This window comes from Lasiodiplodia theobromae (genome assembly GCF_012971845.1).
Source record: "Lasiodiplodia theobromae strain AM2As chromosome Unknown scaffold_3, whole genome shotgun sequence".
Taxonomy (NCBI): domain Eukaryota; kingdom Fungi; phylum Ascomycota; class Dothideomycetes; order Botryosphaeriales; family Botryosphaeriaceae; genus Lasiodiplodia; species Lasiodiplodia theobromae.
The window spans coordinates 1,000,334-1,016,571 of NW_023336519.1; the positions used below are offsets into that span (position 1 = coordinate 1,000,334).

The window sequence follows — 16,238 nt, forward strand, 5'->3', positions numbered from 1 at the left end:
CCGAACCGTGGTACGGGAATGCTGCGGTGGACCCCGAAGTGGGTGAGGTGGTGAGAGCAACGGTGAGGGGGAAGGAATGAAGCACAATTGCTTCAACGCTCCAACCAAAGAAAAAAAAAGTAAAAAAATAAACGTACGACGACGGTGATCGGTCCGAGGGAAGGCCCGTGTTTTCCGTTGTCTCGTGCGCGCTCGCTCGCGTCTGTGTGCGCGTGTGCATGGTCATCAATATCGCGTGGTTGTGGCGGTCGTCCTCGGGAGAGTGACAAGCGAAGGAGGACCATGCGGTTGCAAGCCACTCCGCCCGGGTCGCGCGTGCGCATGGGAACTAGCTGGTGGCTTTCGGAGCCGAACGAAAGGCCAGGAATGAAAGGCGTGGTCTAGAATCACCAGGGCGTTTTTTCGCTTTCGTGTTGCCGTCTCGGCTCCTCCTCTTAGTTCCGGGTCGTGGACTCGGGTTCTCGCTCGTGGTTCTTCGGGATTTCCGCTCTTTTACTCTTTTGGCTTTCGAAAAGGTTATAGGCGCCGTTCTATCGCGTCGCGTCCAACGGTTGCGAACCATTGGTAGAGCACATCACATGCTACAGGCGTACCGGAATTTACCCTCGACAACTGACTCGCACGCAGCTGAGTGCAAGACGACGCAAAGGTCTGGAAGAGTCGACTCTGCTCTTTATTAAAAGCTACAAGGCGGGTTCGCTTAGCATTGCACTTCCACTCTTAACGTTTTGATTACTACATGGACCTATTGATTGGCGCTTCGCCAGCCGCATCCTACAGTAATTAGAGATATCAAGTAAACTGGTCTTATACGTAGCCTTAGTGTGCTCTACATTGCTCTAATTAGCAGCAGAGCCAAGATTCTACTGTCTTTCCCCCCTCCTTTCGTTACCTTTTGCGCTTAAACAACAGCATTACTAAATGCTTTTTGCTTTGCTGATAACTACTTTAATAGGCGTCAGGCATGAGCCGCACATAGTTTTTACCCAGAATAGAAGGCCTAATTTGGCTTAGTCCCACCTCTAAGTATACATAGTTTCTGCTAGTCGCGAGCCCTTTAGAAGGTCAATCCATTATGATTTCAATAAAACCGGGATTGGTGGTCACCACAAGCTCTCAGCCTGAGCGATATACCAGTAATACGCGCGCCGGATACTGCGGGCGGCGGCTTTGTTCCAAACGTTATACCTCCCTTATTCGTGCAACTGTTATATCCGCACAGTTTCCAGAGGCGCAATCCAAACTTAATCCAAGACCTGGCTGAGACATACAGCACAAACGCACGACATAAGATCCCAGACACCCACCTCTCAACAAAAGTTTAAGTCCAGCCCGACCGTAACCTGCCGCGCATCTGCACGCAAATATCTCAAGAGATCGAAAAGATAATTCACGGCGAACGTGCAAAGAGATAGGGCAGCATCCTCGCTACAGAAGCTAGCTGAGTGAAGGTCAACCGCCACAACGCTGGCTAATTCTCTTGACCCCTTCCCTCCCCACCGCGAGCCACTAGCATGAACATCAGCACACCACCGGTTGAGCGGAAGAACGGAGACAGCTACAATACATTGGCCGGGTTGATGAAACAAGTCCAAGAACCATCCCCACTTGTGTGTGACGTTCACTCCCAAGGTCCCCACAGTACTTCTTTAGGAAGGCGGCAAAATGGATAAAACTGGGGAAGCGATCGTGATCGATCGCCCTCCTTTCTAGACAAAGCGTAAATCCCTCGATTATCAGTGATTTGCACATCGGCGAAAAAAGCTCTGCGGCGCGCCTGACGATAAAAATCTAGTCATAGGAAACCAGCCCGTTGCAATCGAAAAGGTTCCAACTGGACTGAACTTTTGCTTCTTTCGACGTTATCTGAGTATCGTCAACCATTAACCAGGCCAGTTCACCTATGATTGCGATAACTGGAGCTTTCGTGTAGACTCTTTTGTTCAATACATATGTCGTGCGTTTGTGATTCAACTACTTCAGTCGTTCATCTTACGCTTGTAATAATGAGCGACTTCACTCCGTCCTTCACTTGTATTGCGTTTAGATTCACGTAACTGGCAGACATGTTCTTGAGATTTTGTTTCATAGTTCTTGCTTTTCTTTCCTAACGTCACCTAGTCCAACTATGCTTACTCCAGGCTGGCCAATTGCCTTTGAACCAACATAACCCATGAGTGACCACACTGCCATAATGCCCATCTTCGCTGACTCCATTCATCTCAGCTCCTCCGCCCACTGCCTTTCTGGCATCTATTACAAAATATGAGAGAAATGGGAAAATGTAAAAGAAGACGAAGAGGTATGATACAAAAATCAACAAGATGCGCAAAGATTTTGCTCAAACCTGGTGAACAATGGTCCAAACCAAGTGAATGAGCCACGGGCGCAAAAGGCAAAAAGGATTGCCGAGACCGTCTCCCGCATTGCTCACCTGAGCAACAAACCGTCCGCGGGGAATCCAAGACGGTAACGTGCGGATCGCTCACTAGCGAAAGCATCGACATCTCCCCTCAGTCTTGCGCACCACCTATGCGCCATCAGATATCTCCCCACCTCTCATCAAGGAAAAATTTTCTTCGCCAGTGACACAGCAGCAAGGCGACACGAGATCCAGACGCAAGCAGAAAGTGAGGAGGCAAAAAGAAAGCAAGACCGGCGACCGTACGACGCTCCTCCACGTGGCGTCGGTGCGTCCAAAGAGAAGAACGGCGGTGCTAACGAAACGCACCGGTCTCGCCTCCCCGTGTGTGGTTCCAGATCGGGCGATGTGCATGCCGAAGAAGAAATGAGGGGTCGAACGTCAGAGCATATGCACGCACGGCCCGCGGGGCAGCTCCGCTAGTAGCAGCGGGTCGGCTGGTCGGCACAGGCGCGCGCTAATGCAATCGGGATGGTGTAGTCCGACAGGGCACCAGGACGACCGTCGTAGTTGGAGAGTGAGGGGTCGAGTGCCGGTCTCGTCCTCGTGATTTATTTGTTGGCCGGCGACTCAGAGCCCCCGACCGGGTTGTGGCCAGAGGGGAACTTGGAGTCGGAGGCCAGAGTCTCTGCGGGGTTGTCTGCGAGGCCTTGCGTTAGCTTGAATGATCTATTATTTCTCGGCAATGATGTAAGACTTCACAGCCAATGCCTCGGAAATGTAGACCTGCTGGTCCGTGGGGAAAATTTCTGGCCGGGGTAACTCTGTCCTTCCTCGCACGACGGTGGTGTGTGCTTGGTGCATTGCAGTAGCACTGCGAGGTGCAGCACACCGGCTGTTCGTGTTACAGTAACACCAGGAAGCACTGCTACCGCGTGTACACTAATGCAGTGCACCCGGCACCTCAAGCCATTGTCGTGCAAGATAGGAAGAAGCGAGGCAAAGGCGTTCCAGATCATGGAAAGGTGAAGTTGGACGAAAAAGGAACGGGATTACTCACCATGCCTAGCATAAAGACCATACTCCTCGTCGACGTACTTACCAACCTTGCCCTGCTCAACGTCCTTGCGGGTCAAGTTGAGCTTTCCCTTGGGAAGACCCATGCTGCCGAGGAAAGTGACGGCATCCCGCCACTCGCGATCTTGCCTCTTCTTGTCCCAGCCAAGCTCAGCTGACATAATGTCAATGACGTTGGGCAGAGCCTCAAGAGCAGCCTGGGCATTCAGGAAAGCCAGACGGGTGCGTCTTGCGATGACATCGACGGCGTTCTGAGCGTACTCGTGACGGACGGCATAGCGGACCTCACCATCAATGAAGGGGTAGAGCGGGGAGATGCGCTTGCCGCGAACAGGGTAGCGCTGCTCAGTGGGGCCAGCGAGGGCGCAGACAGTCCAGGCGCGATCGCCGTAAGCGGTGCAGAGGTGCTTAGCAACGTCGGTGTCAACGCCGAAGTGCTGGATCAAGTTGATGAACAAGGTCTTGCTGTATCCATGAGCGCCAATCAGACGGACCCTATGAGTCTGGCAGGTTCCGTCAAGAATAGCCTTTTCGTCGATAACGTCGGTACCAGAAACACGCGGGGGGTTGGCGAGGGGCTTAGGCTGCAGGTTGAATTCCTTGATAGCCTCGTCGACAGTTTGTTCAGCCATTTCACGGTACGTAGTCCACTTGCCACCAGCGCAGGTCAACAGTCCCGCGTCGGAGATGGTGATCAGATGGTTGCGAACGAGTCCCTCAGTCTTCTTTGCCTTGGGGTCACGGACCAGAGGACGAATACCAGACCAAGCAGCAAGTACATCACCGCGGCGCACGTTGATATCGGGAGCGAGGTAACCACTGATCTCGTTCAGAATCCAGCTGATCTCCTCCTCGCCAGCAACGGGGTTCTGCTTGACTTCGGTGGGAGCGTCGGTAGTGCCAGCAATCGTGTTGCCGTGCCAGGGCAGGAAGAAGATAACGCGGCCGTCAGAGGTAGAGGGATCAATCAGGCCCATGTTCGAAGGACTGAAGTAACCAGGGAGGATGACATGGACACCAGAGCTGGGAGCAACGATTTCTTTGGTCTGGGGATCGTCCATTTTGCGGATGGAGTCGGTGAACGGACCAGTAGCGTTGATGATACCCTTGGCGCGAATGGTGAACTCCTGGGGAACCTTGCCGTTAGACTCGTCAATGCAGTCCTTGACACGAGCGCCGTTCAGTCTGCCATTGGCGTCCTTTTCCAAGCCCGTGACCTCAATGTGGTTGACAACGGTGGCGCCGTACAGAGCAGCCGTCATAGCGAGCGAAACGTTCATGCGGGAATCATTGTGAGCACCATCTGCGACGAATTAGCGGCGGACCATTTGCCGGAAGCGTGGGGCGCGTACCGTAGTAAACCAGAGCACCGACGAGGTCGGACTTCTTCAACATGGGGAAGGCGTCGATAGCCTTGCTCTTGGTGAGGAAGTACGAGGTCTCGATGTTCTCAGAGCCAGCCAGGAAGTCGTAGAACTTGGTTCCGGCCCAGAAGTACGGGGCCTTCCACCACTTGTCGATAGGAATCATGATCGGGAGCCATTGAGAGAGATGCGGGGCCGTGTCCAAGAAGTAGCGTCTTTCGCGGAGAGCTTCGACGACGAGCTTGTACCTGGGAGCGGGGTCAATTGAAATGGCGCGCGGAGAGATGGGGCGGGCAAGACTTACTGCGAGTAGTCCAATTCCCAAACAGCCTTTTCCAGATACCTGACACCACCGTGCACGAGCTTGGTGCTCTTGCTGCTCGTGCCGGAAGAGAAATCATCGCGTTCGACCAATGCAACCTTCAGACCGCGGGTGGCGGCGTCAAGGGCAATACCAGTACCAGTGGCGCCACCGCCGATGACCAGAAGGTCGTAGGGGTCGTCGCCGTTCGCGTCGCGAGTGGAAGCCGAGTCGTTAGAACCAATAAAACCAGAGATGCCCTTCTTCGCCTTGTCCAGGGCGTGGGTCAAGTTGCGGGCGCAGCTGCTCTTCAGGTCGGCGATCTGCTCCTCGCGCGACTTGACCTTGGGGAAGTTCGGGGGACTGAAGACGCCGCCGGGGCCGTAGGTAGGCGGGGGGACGACGGCGGCTTCATTGCCGGGGATTTCGCGGGGTCGCAGGGAGGCGTAGAGGACACCACCACCGACGGTGGCAGCTCCCAGGGAGTAGAGGGCCGGCTTCAAAAAGCGCCGGGCGCCTTTGGAAGCCATTGCAGCGGAGGGGGAGGGGCGAGGGATGGGGAGAAGAGGAGAAGGAGCAGAGCCCGGGGCGGGCGGGTAGATATTGGCAGCGCGCTGGAGCTGGGTGTTGGTGGGCTGGCGGGCGCACGCGTCAGGGAGCTTGGGCGCAGGCGCACGTCACTGCTGCCCGGCGCCGCAGCCAGAGAGGCAACAGGGGCCCACGAAATTTTCCCGATGGCTCTCAGCGTCTCGCAGCTGGCAACAATTGGTGGTCGCAATGACGCAGGCAGCGTCCGGTATGAAGGCCGAGCGCCACCCGAGAGCCAGCCAAGCGCCCTCGACTCCACAGTTATGAGCTCAGGCGCCAGCTGCCCCTTGGGGAGCTCAATCCGCCGTCGAGATCCTTCCGTCTTTGTCATGCCCCCGCTCGCCAAACCTGCCTTCCGCCAGCGCTCCGCCCGCCGCCCGCCCATGTGACTCCGTGTCCGCGCAGCTCTCCAGGTCTCGCCTCATCTCGCAACTCCTTTTGACGGTCCAGAACGGACCCAATGCTGACGCCCCTGAGTCTCGCGGAGCCCGACTTCGTTCAACAACCCCGTGTTGGGCGCCCCAAGCTCCACCAAGCTCCACGCTGCTCCCCGCTGCCCGGAGCGCCGTGCCGCGATCGGCACCAGGGTCCCTCCAGACACCTGGAGGACAGGTCTCCAGTTCTTCCAAGATTCCCATGCCTGGAGAATAGCGGGGACTCCAACTCGACATTACACCTTCCAACGTCATACATCGTGGAATAGCCATTGCCGCCCGCTGCCCGCTGCCCACTGCCAGAATTCGACCCGGTCCGACTGCGCTGCTGCTCATCATCTGCGTCTCGCCTCCTGTTCGATATGCTACCTGGGGCTGAGAAGGATGCTGCTGGAAGAACCAACACCAGCCATCGATGCTCGCTTGGGCCCCATCCTCCAATTGCGCCAGCAGAAAAACGTGTGAGATAGAGCATCAAGCAAGAACAGACTACGAGCATGACGTGCATCTCTATCCCCACAGGAGGTGCGCCAGGCATCCCATCATGGAGAACCTGGCATTATCGACGATCTGAGTGGATACACTCCCGATTTTGACCAATTTCTAGCAGAACTGGGTCTGCCATTCGACTTTCCGATGCTTCTTTCCCGGAAATCCGCGTCCTCGTGCCCGCAAATCGTCAGTCTGGTACCGGCAATCGAGTAGCAAGTGTCCTCCTGCATAACGACAACGGTCCTATTCTGTTTGACGCTAAGAAAACATCTGATTCCCCTTTCCGCGCCGGACTCTTCTCCGCTATAAAGTTGTTTCTACTATCAGGTCCTCGATTTGCCCCTGGACCCTACTCCTCTCCCGGCTGCCAGACCCAGCATCGAATTATAGTCAGTAAACGCCACGGCCTCTCCAACGACCACCAAGCAAAGCAGCTTGGTCCCGTAACAGTCCAGTTTCTGAACTGTACAGGCCGCGTGGCCCAATGGCAAGGCGCTTGACTACGAATCAAGAGATTCCAGGTTCGACCCCTGGCGTGGTCACATCTTTTTGCCCATTTGCAACGGGTGTGTTGTCAGAGTCTGCGTTCATGTGAACATAAGATGGGCGCGAAATTTTTTTAACGGCGCTGGTGGCGTCCGGGCGCGGGCCACTGGGCAACATAGCCGATTGGCACGTACCCCGGCGCGTGCAGCCCCAACAAGCGGACAGCCGAGCAGAGCCTCTTGCAAGTCATGGGAAATCCCATTGTATTTTTCCGTCGCCAGCCACATGGAAGGATGATTGGACTTCAACAGCTCTGATCAGGAGAGCTGTAGTTTTTGCCGCCTGTCTGTTGTCCGACTTCGGGCCAGAACCTGCCGAACCAGAGAGACGACCTTACCTTCTTTCTCCCCCTTACCCCTATCTCTTTTGTTGCTGGCAATAAGTCTACTGCGTGTCACATTACTCGTGGTTTTCGAGAACCCCCCACTTATTGTTTCTCGAGAAAGGTGTTCTGTGCTGCCAACACTCAGCGCGGTCTGAATCGCCAACTCCCTTCAAAAGCAGATCATTGAACTATTGTCTATCACGAAATGTAACTCTAGGTACATCCTTCGAATATTGACACCAGCATACCGTCTCCTGAGCCAGCAAAATACCATGCAGGATGCCGATACCGTGGCCTACTATGGCAGTATGTCCTCGAGACGTTGGTTGCCGCCGCGGCATACATGGCATAGTTGACGGACAAGAGCGCGACGCCGAAAATGGTGGAGATATACCAACTAGCCTCTGCCAGGCGATCGAATTGGTCTCGCGATAACATACGTGATCCCCTGAGCCGCGGCATAGGTCAGTCTCTCACGAACGTACCACATGTCCCGGGTTAGGCAAACGTGATTGAGCATATTTGAACATGTTTACGCCGATTTTCTCGTCAACACCCCGGTGGTTTTGCTGCGATGCTGACATGCCCCTCATCGCATCCCATTACTGACGGAAAATGCGGTGCAGAAGAGACCACAAAAGCAGCAAAGGAAAACCAGAAGGAGGAGCGGAGGAACAGGGAACTTACCGCAGGCCCCGCAAGCGTCTTTGCCTGTCTCGTCGCTATAATGTCTTGCTCAATCGCTACCTCCAGTACTGTCTATGGCGTATTATCTAGTTTCTTCCACTCAGATGCCTGTGTTGTGAAAACGTCAGCTTAGAAGAGCAAAAGCGGCCGCTCGACGAGTGTAGTGTTGCTGCTGCTGAGATTAGCGCTCACAATCTCGGCATACTCGAGCCATGGAACGCGCGGTACGCCTCCAGCGACCACGTTGAATATGTTCTATGTACTGGGGAGACTACGGTGAATTAAGAGTAGTATTAAAAATTAGATAGAAGAGGAAATGACAGAGAGAGACGCACAAACATTGCAACTAATTATAAGAAAAAGACTTGATCATCAAACTCATTCCTAACTTTGAACGCATTCCTTTCCCATCTTCTCCTCAAGAGCGCGCCGCACATCACATACCTCCAATACCGTCTGCGCCATCCCAATTTATCCATAACAGAGGTTCGATATCGGGATAATCTTGAGCGATTCGATGAAGGCGGGACTCAACGTCAATGCGTCTAGTTGATCGGCGTCCGGGGCGGAGCAGCTTGCGATAAGCGCGGTGGAGGTCTGCGTTTGTTTGCCAGGTCGCTACATTTCGCATGGACGAAGGTGTGCCGGTGGAGGTAAGGTTTTGGAGGAGGGCATTGGTGGATACATGGGAATATGCGGACTATCAGCCTATCCCAACCTGCATTATTTCTGAGAATGTGGAACTGCCGCATTGTCTTCTGAGGCTGGTAGGGGGGCAGAAGCAATCGTGGGAATACGCCTGCAACATAATCGCCTCTTGAAATTTCTTGTGAGTCGGATATTTGGCATCAGGCCGCTCCCCATATCTCCCCTATTTTCCAACTTCTCTAACTTTGTCCATTTTGCCCGGAGTAGGGGAAAGGGAACTCATCGATTTCTGCACTACAGAAATAATGCCTCTTGTTGGCGATTCTATCCGTAATCTCGCGCCTTCCAAGTTGCTCCAACAAGCGTAGGACAAATGGCGTTGGTAGTTTCTGTCTCTGCGCTTGTTCGGCTTCATCGTCGAAGTCAGGTTGCCAAAGAGATCCGTACAAGTCGACAAAGAACTCACATAGCTTGGAGTCATGCGGAAGATGTTCGAAAGCGAAGATAATGACATCGTAAGAGGGTAAGAGACCTCGGCTTCCGGATCTCACGAATTTGTCGTAGAGGGTTGCAACGATATCACGCTGCAGTTCTGGTATGTCGTTGCGGTATGCAAATAGATAGCCTCGAGCAAGAGCCATGTATCGTAGATCTTTTCTCACTCGTCCAGTGTGAAGCCAATCCATCAATAAGTCTTGAAATATCCATGGGTCTTCCTGATTGGGGATGATGATTTCTCTAAATGTATCCAATCGGTCGTTCTTGAAGGATGTCTGAAAAGAGGGCCAACGCTGATAGAGGATCCATTTGCTGATGTGAAGAATCTTTCCACTGGAGCCAATAATTAGTGCAACGATATCCTGATCCATGCTAATGTTATGCAAGTCAGCGCGTTAAGAATAGCATCCAGATTCTCAGTGGAGTATTTACCTAGGATCAGGTCCTCGCGATGAGATCTTGCTTGTGTATTATTCTCATGTAAGTAGAAAATGGGAGAATCTCTCTGATGCTTTTTTTGGTGGGAAAGTTTTTGGTGGGGAGATCTATGGAACGGAAGAAAGGCGTACCACAGGTCCATGTCTTAAGGCACATGGTTGGGCCTCATCAAGTTCACTCATAGGGAGGGTTAAGAAAGTCTCTCTAAGTTGTATTGTTGAAGCGTGGAAACAGTATTCTATAGGGTTGTAGATTTCGTCTGAAGAGATTTGCCTTGTTCCCTTTCTCCTCGAAGCACACACAGCTGTCGAGTTGAGGTACAGCCAAGGTACAGCCAGAAACCCCGAGGATAACGTTCTAGCGTGAGCAGACCGGGCGAGACCTCTCAAGAGATTTGCAACATTATACTTCCACGGCGAAATGGAAACATGTGCCCCTCAGACGGATGTTGTCGGAGCCACTGCTTCGACTCGTTGAGTTTATCGGCGCGGTACGGGTCAGCCTGCCCACGAAAACATTAAAGTGCGGGGAAAATCTTATTCTAATGCACGAATATCGATCACGAAAATGACAACGCAGAGTTGGAGTCAGGCGGGGAAATGGAAACTCGGGGGCGCAAAGTAAGATGCACTGATCTCTCTATTACGCATTCTTCCGCGTAGCTTGGAAAGAGACAACCCTATACAAAAACTGTTCTAACAAGCTGATATGAAGACGGACTTTGATGGCCTTAGATCGTTCCAGGAGCGATGCAGGGTATATGCAATATCATGTCGTTTTTACAACTTGGCCTTTGCCTGCTTGAGCATGGCATCGGCAACATTCCTCCTCTGAATCTTGCCTGTTGCCGTCTTCGGCATGATATCGGTGAAGAAGACCCTCTTGGGCAGCTTGAATTTAGCCACGCGGTCCTTGAGCCAATCCTTCAGCTCGCCCGCAGTGAGCTGCTGGCCTTCCTTTAGCACGACGGCAATGCCAACATCCTGGCCGTACATCTCATCAGCGATGGCGAAGCTGACAGCCTCGGAAATGGCCGGGTGCTGTGCCAGGACGTTGTCGAGTTCGATAGGAGAGATTTTCTCGCCACCCTTGTTGATGAGCTCCTTGATGCGGCCCGTGATAATGACATAGCCATCCTCATCAAGCTTGCCCTGGTCGCCGGTGCGGAAGAAGCCTTCCTTGGTGAAGCTCGACTTGTTGGCCTCCGGATTGTTGATGTAGCCCTTGGTCACGTTCTCGCCGCGGATGCAGATTTCGGCCTCCTTGCCCTGCGGCACCTCTTTACCGTCTTGGTCAAGGATCTTGACCTCGACGCCCTGGCCGACACCGACACTGCCAGGCTTGCGAGGGCCGTTCTGCGGCAGAGGGTTGGAGGTCATCTGGTGGGCTGCTTCAGTCATGGCGTAGGCCTCAAGAACGGGCGCACCGAATGTCTTCTCAAGCTCGTGGAAAACCTTGGGCGAGAGAGGGGAAGAGCAAGAACGGATGAAGCGGATGTTGGGCTTAGGGTTAGGAGGCGGGTTCTTGAGCAGAATTTGGTGGATGGTAGGCACAGCAGTGTACCAATTGGCTTTGTGCTCGGTGAAGTCGTGCCAAAACTCGGAGGCAGAGAACTTAGGAGGGACAATGACGGAGCCTGCGGAATGCAGCGGGGCAAGGAAACCTGCCAGCAGGCCGTGGACGTGGAACAGCGGCATGACCAGCATAGTGCGGTCCTGAGGAGAGAGTTGGTAAGTCTTCTGGATGTTTTCTGCACATATGTTAGCACGTAATTTTGAAGTGTTGGGCATGCGGAGATGACTCGTGAGCAAGCCGTCCCGTTCCATGTCTTTCTTCGGGAAGAAGGTAACGTACTCATGGTCCTGGTGAGGTTACGGTGGGTCAATGGCACTGCCTTGGGCCGGCCAGTGGTGCCACTGGTGTGGAGCACAAGGGCGACATCCTCGGGCTGAGCCTGCTCAACTCTCTGATTCCCCTTTCCCTTCAGCTTTCCCTGTTCCTTGACGTCCAGCACGACTTCCTTTCCATTCCAGTAGCACTCGGCAATAGCAGCTTGATATTTCCTAGCGGCCCTGACAGCAGGTGAGTCCTGGGCAAACTGTCCCCTGGGAACGAGGGCAACGGCGGAGCTGAGGTCATCAATGTAGAATTCAAACTCGCTCTGCTTGTAGGCGGGGTTCAGAGGCGCGGCAATGGCTCTCTGCCACGAGGCGGCGAGGAAGGAAACGATAAACTCATAGCTGTTCGGCAGGGCAATGGAGACAGCCGACGCGGGGGAGATTCCAAGTGCAGCGAGTTTCTTCTGGAATGAGGCGATGTCGGCGCTCAGCTGCTGGTAGGAGACGGTCAAGGCCGGCTTTCCAGGGACTATGACGGCAGTCGACTGTGACTGGGCCGAGAAGGCGTTGGCAAGAGTGGTGGCCATGGCGGCGGACGCGGACAAGTAGTGGAATGCAGAACGGAAAAGAGACGGACGGGTGGACGCGAAGATAGAAATCGGATAGGCGGCAGGGAGAAATTAAGTATTCACACGAAGCACGTACGGAACGGTTGATCGGACGGGAAGTCGGCAGAGGGAGAAGTCGGGATAGCGAGCCGTGAGCGTGTCGCGGCCGATTACGCCATTGCCATGCGGGACGTGCTTGCGCGCACAGACCCGAGATGCTGGAGCCCGAGCGCGCAGCCTGTCCCGCAACGAACCAAGCTTCGTGCGCGCATCTATCAGCTGCGACAATATCCACTCCGCACCCCAAACCTGTCGCCCGCCATGGCTCAGGACAACGCAGACAACCCCCCGCCGCGGGGCTTGTCTTCATTCGCCAACCTGCTCGGTTCCAATGCCGGCACCATCTCCAGCGCGCCCGTCATGTACAATCAGCAGCCCGGCGCCGACGACCAGCAGCAGGACGCCACGCCCGCTAAGAAGCAACAGATCAACTCAGGTACCTATTGCGCGCCTCTCGCGTCTGCTTTCGAAAAGATGTAGAATAGTGACTTATGCAGCGCCGTGTTAACCCGAGCAGCAGCGCTCCGCTTCCAGCCTACAAAGCGCCCGCAGATCCAGTCGCAAAAGAAGACCAAGCCTGCCTTCCCCAAGCCTGCCACCCCAGCCCAGAGCTCGAGCTCTCCCGACCCGCAGGCCGTAGCAGCCAAGTCTACAGCAGCGCCCGGCATCGTTGCGCTGGCTGCAAACCCGCCCTCCAAAGCCTCGCTGGCCGACTTCATTGGCGATGACGACGACAACGGCTTCTACGCCGCCTCGCAGCCCAGGGAGCGCGGCGGCCGTAAGAACAAGAAGAAAAAGAAGAAGAACTACGAGGCGCAGGAACAGAACTGGGACGACATCTACGACCCGTCGCGCCCCAATGACTACAACCAGTACAAGGGCAGCGAGGAGCAGATGCGCGAGATCGCAGAGTGGAAAGACCTGCTCTATCGCCACAAGTCTCTTAGGGAGCTTTCCAACGAGAACCCTGAGAGTGACGATGAGGACTACCAGCGCTCGCGCGTGAAGCGTAGGCTGCCCCCAAGCCTGAGACTGTATAAACGCCTGGCTGACACCATCCTAGCTCAATTTGCCCCGCCTAAGAGTTACAACTTTGCTCCACCTTCCAATCTCAATACACCCACACCTCCTGCTCCTGCAGTTCCCGCTGAAGTACCTGACGACCCGACCGGCGAAGATGCATACGCCCGCCGCATGCGCTTGAGCGGCTTGGACGCTCCAAATCCGCCGCCTCCGCCTGAGGAGCATGCTGGTCCGCCGCCACCACCTCCTGCAGAAGCGCCACCTCCGCCTCCGCCTGCTGGGACCATCTCTCGTGCAGCTGTGCGCTACAATGTCCCGCCACCCGAGCAGTTGTCAGAGGAACTTTCCGGGGAGATCGCCGCTGAGGAAGAAGTAGCAGTGGGCAAGGACGCGGAGGATGCACCGCGCTCGAGAACGCCAGGTCAGAAGGGCTTCGCTCAGCGCATGATGGAGAAGTATGGCTGGGAGAAGGGTAAGGGTCTCGGTGCTAACGAGAACGGTATTATCACGCCCCTCCGGGCGCAGACAGAGAAACGCCTGAGGCTGTCCGATGCTCAAGGCGGTGGCTGGGCAGGCCCTGCTGGCATGGGCAAGATCACCGGTGGTAAGAAGGCGAAGAGCAGCGAGGAGGAGGGCAAGCACGGAAAGATGAGTGCTGTTATCGTCATGACCAACATGCTAGTGGGCTTGGACGTGCAGCAGGAGCTCGATGAGGGTAACCTGGTGCAAGAGATTGGCGATGAGCTTGACAAGGCAGTAAGTCTTCATGTTTTGGTTCTGCACTAATGAGCCCCTATGATGGTTAACAGCTCCCATAGGGTGGCCGAGTTGAACGCGTCTTCGTTGATCGATACGCCTCGGGCGACGATATTCCGGTATTTGCGAAGTTCACGAATGAGTTGTCGGCATTGCGCGCCGTCAACGCAATGGACGGTAGGCGGTTCAATGGCAACACGATCAGCGCCCGCTACTTTGATGTTGACAAGTTCGAGAAAGGCGATTACACGCTATAATCGCCAAAAACTGGGGCGCGGCGTAGGGTGTGGTGGTATGCAAGCGATGAATAATCTTGGCGTTTTTACGGGACATTGGGCAGGTAGGCAAGGGTTGGCACCTGAATGTATTAGTACGATTCCTAGCGATGCTATTCAGAAGAAAAAAAAAATCCAGAGCGACATAATCCAAATACGAAACCTGCCGAGGGCGAAGTCGTTCGAGCGGTGAATGAAAATGCTGGAGCTCAAAAGCGTGCATATCATCTGTCTATCAGGCCAGCCGGAAGCTTTCGATCCGGATCGGGACGATTGGATGCAGGGCCATGTGGGTCGACACGTGGAGCAGGGCAAGTGCCGCAGTGGCGGCTCTGATAATTAAGCAGCTCAGGCCAGAGTCACCCTACGCCTATCGATACGTGCCCCGGCCGTGAATTTCACTCCACGTCTTTCCTCCGCACCTCCCTCCACTCGCTCAGTGGACTTTTTGTTTTTCGTTTCTTCATTCCTTTTCCGTCGTCATCCATCATGCCGTCTTCAGTCACGACCACCACGACTGTCGAGCCCAAGACGAAGAATGCAGAGCCCGATTTCTTCTGGACCTATACCGAGGAGCCGCACCGAACACGGCGCATGGCCATTATCAAGGCGCACCCAGAGGCAAGCCCGCCCCCACGCAGCCCGCGCCATTGAGCTCTCCGAACTAACCTGCTCCTTCGCGTAGGTCACGAAGCTCTGCGGTCCCGAGCCATTGACCAAGTATGTCGTCGCCGGCGTCGTTGCGCTGCAAGTAACCTGCGCCTACCTCCTCCGCAACACGCCCATCCTGTCCTGGCCCTTCTTCCTTACCGCCTACATTATCGGAGCCACGGCAAACCAGAACATTTTCCTCGCCATCCATGAGATCTCGCATAACCTGGCCTTCCGGTCGCCCTTGGCGAACCGCGTCTTCGCCTGCTTCGCGAACTTGCCCATAGGCATTCCGTACAGTGCTTCGTTCCGGGTGCGTATATACATGGTCACATTCGCGTTTCGATAGGGCATCGGCTAATGACAGCAACCAGCCCTACCACCTCACGCACCACAAATCGCTCGGCGTCGATGGGCTGGACACGGACCTGCCGACAGCCTTTGAGGCCGTTGTGCTCGACTCGGTGCTTGGAAAGGCCTTCTTCGCGACCTTCCAGATCTTCTTCTACGCGCTGCGGCCCATGTTCGTCTACCAGCTGCCCATCTCCAAGATCCACCTCTTCAACATCGCCTTCCAGCTCGCCTTCGACTACGCCCTCGTCACCATGGCCGGCTGGCACGCCTTCGTCTACCTGCTCGCGTCCTCCTTCCTCGCGGGCTCGCTGCACCCCTGCGCCGGCCACTTCATCGCCGAGCACTACGTCTTCGAGGGCAACAAGGACAAGCCGTCGGCCGGAGCCCATGGCCCTGCGAACAGCCTCGCGTGCCCCCCGCCCGAAACCTACTCGTACTACGGCCCGCTCAACTTCTTCACCTACAACGTCGGCCTGCACAACGAGCACCACGACTTCCCCGCCGTGCCATGGAGCCGCCTGTGGGAGCTGAACCGCATCGCCAAGGAGTTCTACGACCCCCTCCCCCAGCACCGCAGCTGGGTTGGCGTCATCTGGCAGTTCATCTGGGACAAGGACGTTGGCATGTGGTGCCGTGTCAAGAGGGCTGAGGGTGGTAGGAAGGTCGGCGGTGGAAATGGACCGGCCGCCAAGGTCAGCGTCTCGGCTGGCTGGAAGGAGGAAGAGCTGGGTGCGAACGAGGCATCTTCGATTCCCGGGGTGAAATAAATGTGGGCTGTTGAAGGTGGTCTTATTGACACGGTAGCTTGACGAAATGGAGGTTTATGAACGGTCATGATTAGAGAAAAAAGAACAAAAAAACTGTGATGACGGCATGTATGTACATAAGAAAAAGCAGGGATTGACATTGTTAG

The 16,238-nt window shown here is 55.0% G+C and overlaps 3 protein-coding genes across 3 annotated transcripts; 1 reads left to right on the plus strand and 2 right to left on the minus strand.

Annotated features, from left to right (window-relative positions):
• Positions 1-2,973: 2,973 nt before the first annotated feature.
• On the minus strand, positions 2,974-5,634 carry LTHEOB_1267 (Glycerol-3-phosphate dehydrogenase; the record flags this gene model as incomplete). Its single annotated transcript, XM_035509562.1, has 4 exons — positions 2,974-3,062; positions 3,423-4,742; positions 4,792-5,051; positions 5,108-5,634. 4 exons carry the CDS (start codon positions 5,632-5,634, stop codon positions 2,974-2,976), a joined length of 2,196 nt encoding a protein of 731 aa, XP_035367614.1.
• Positions 5,635-10,539: 4,905 nt separating this feature from the next.
• Positions 10,540-12,185, minus strand: LTHEOB_1268 (Peroxisomal-coenzyme a synthetase; the record flags this gene model as incomplete). Its single annotated transcript, XM_035509573.1, has 2 exons — positions 10,540-11,510; positions 11,615-12,185. The coding sequence occupies 2 exons, from the start codon at positions 12,183-12,185 to the stop codon at positions 10,540-10,542; spliced, it is 1,542 nt and encodes a 513-aa protein (XP_035367615.1).
• Positions 12,186-12,527: 342 nt separating this feature from the next.
• LTHEOB_1269 (G-patch DNA repair protein) lies at positions 12,528-16,092 on the plus strand (the record flags this gene model as incomplete). Its single annotated transcript, XM_035509584.1, has 6 exons — positions 12,528-12,702; positions 12,784-14,045; positions 14,108-14,222; positions 14,560-14,609; positions 15,006-15,284; positions 15,346-16,092. The coding sequence occupies 6 exons, from the start codon at positions 12,528-12,530 to the stop codon at positions 16,090-16,092; spliced, it is 2,628 nt and encodes an 875-aa protein (XP_035367616.1).
• Positions 16,093-16,238: the final 146 nt, after the last annotated feature.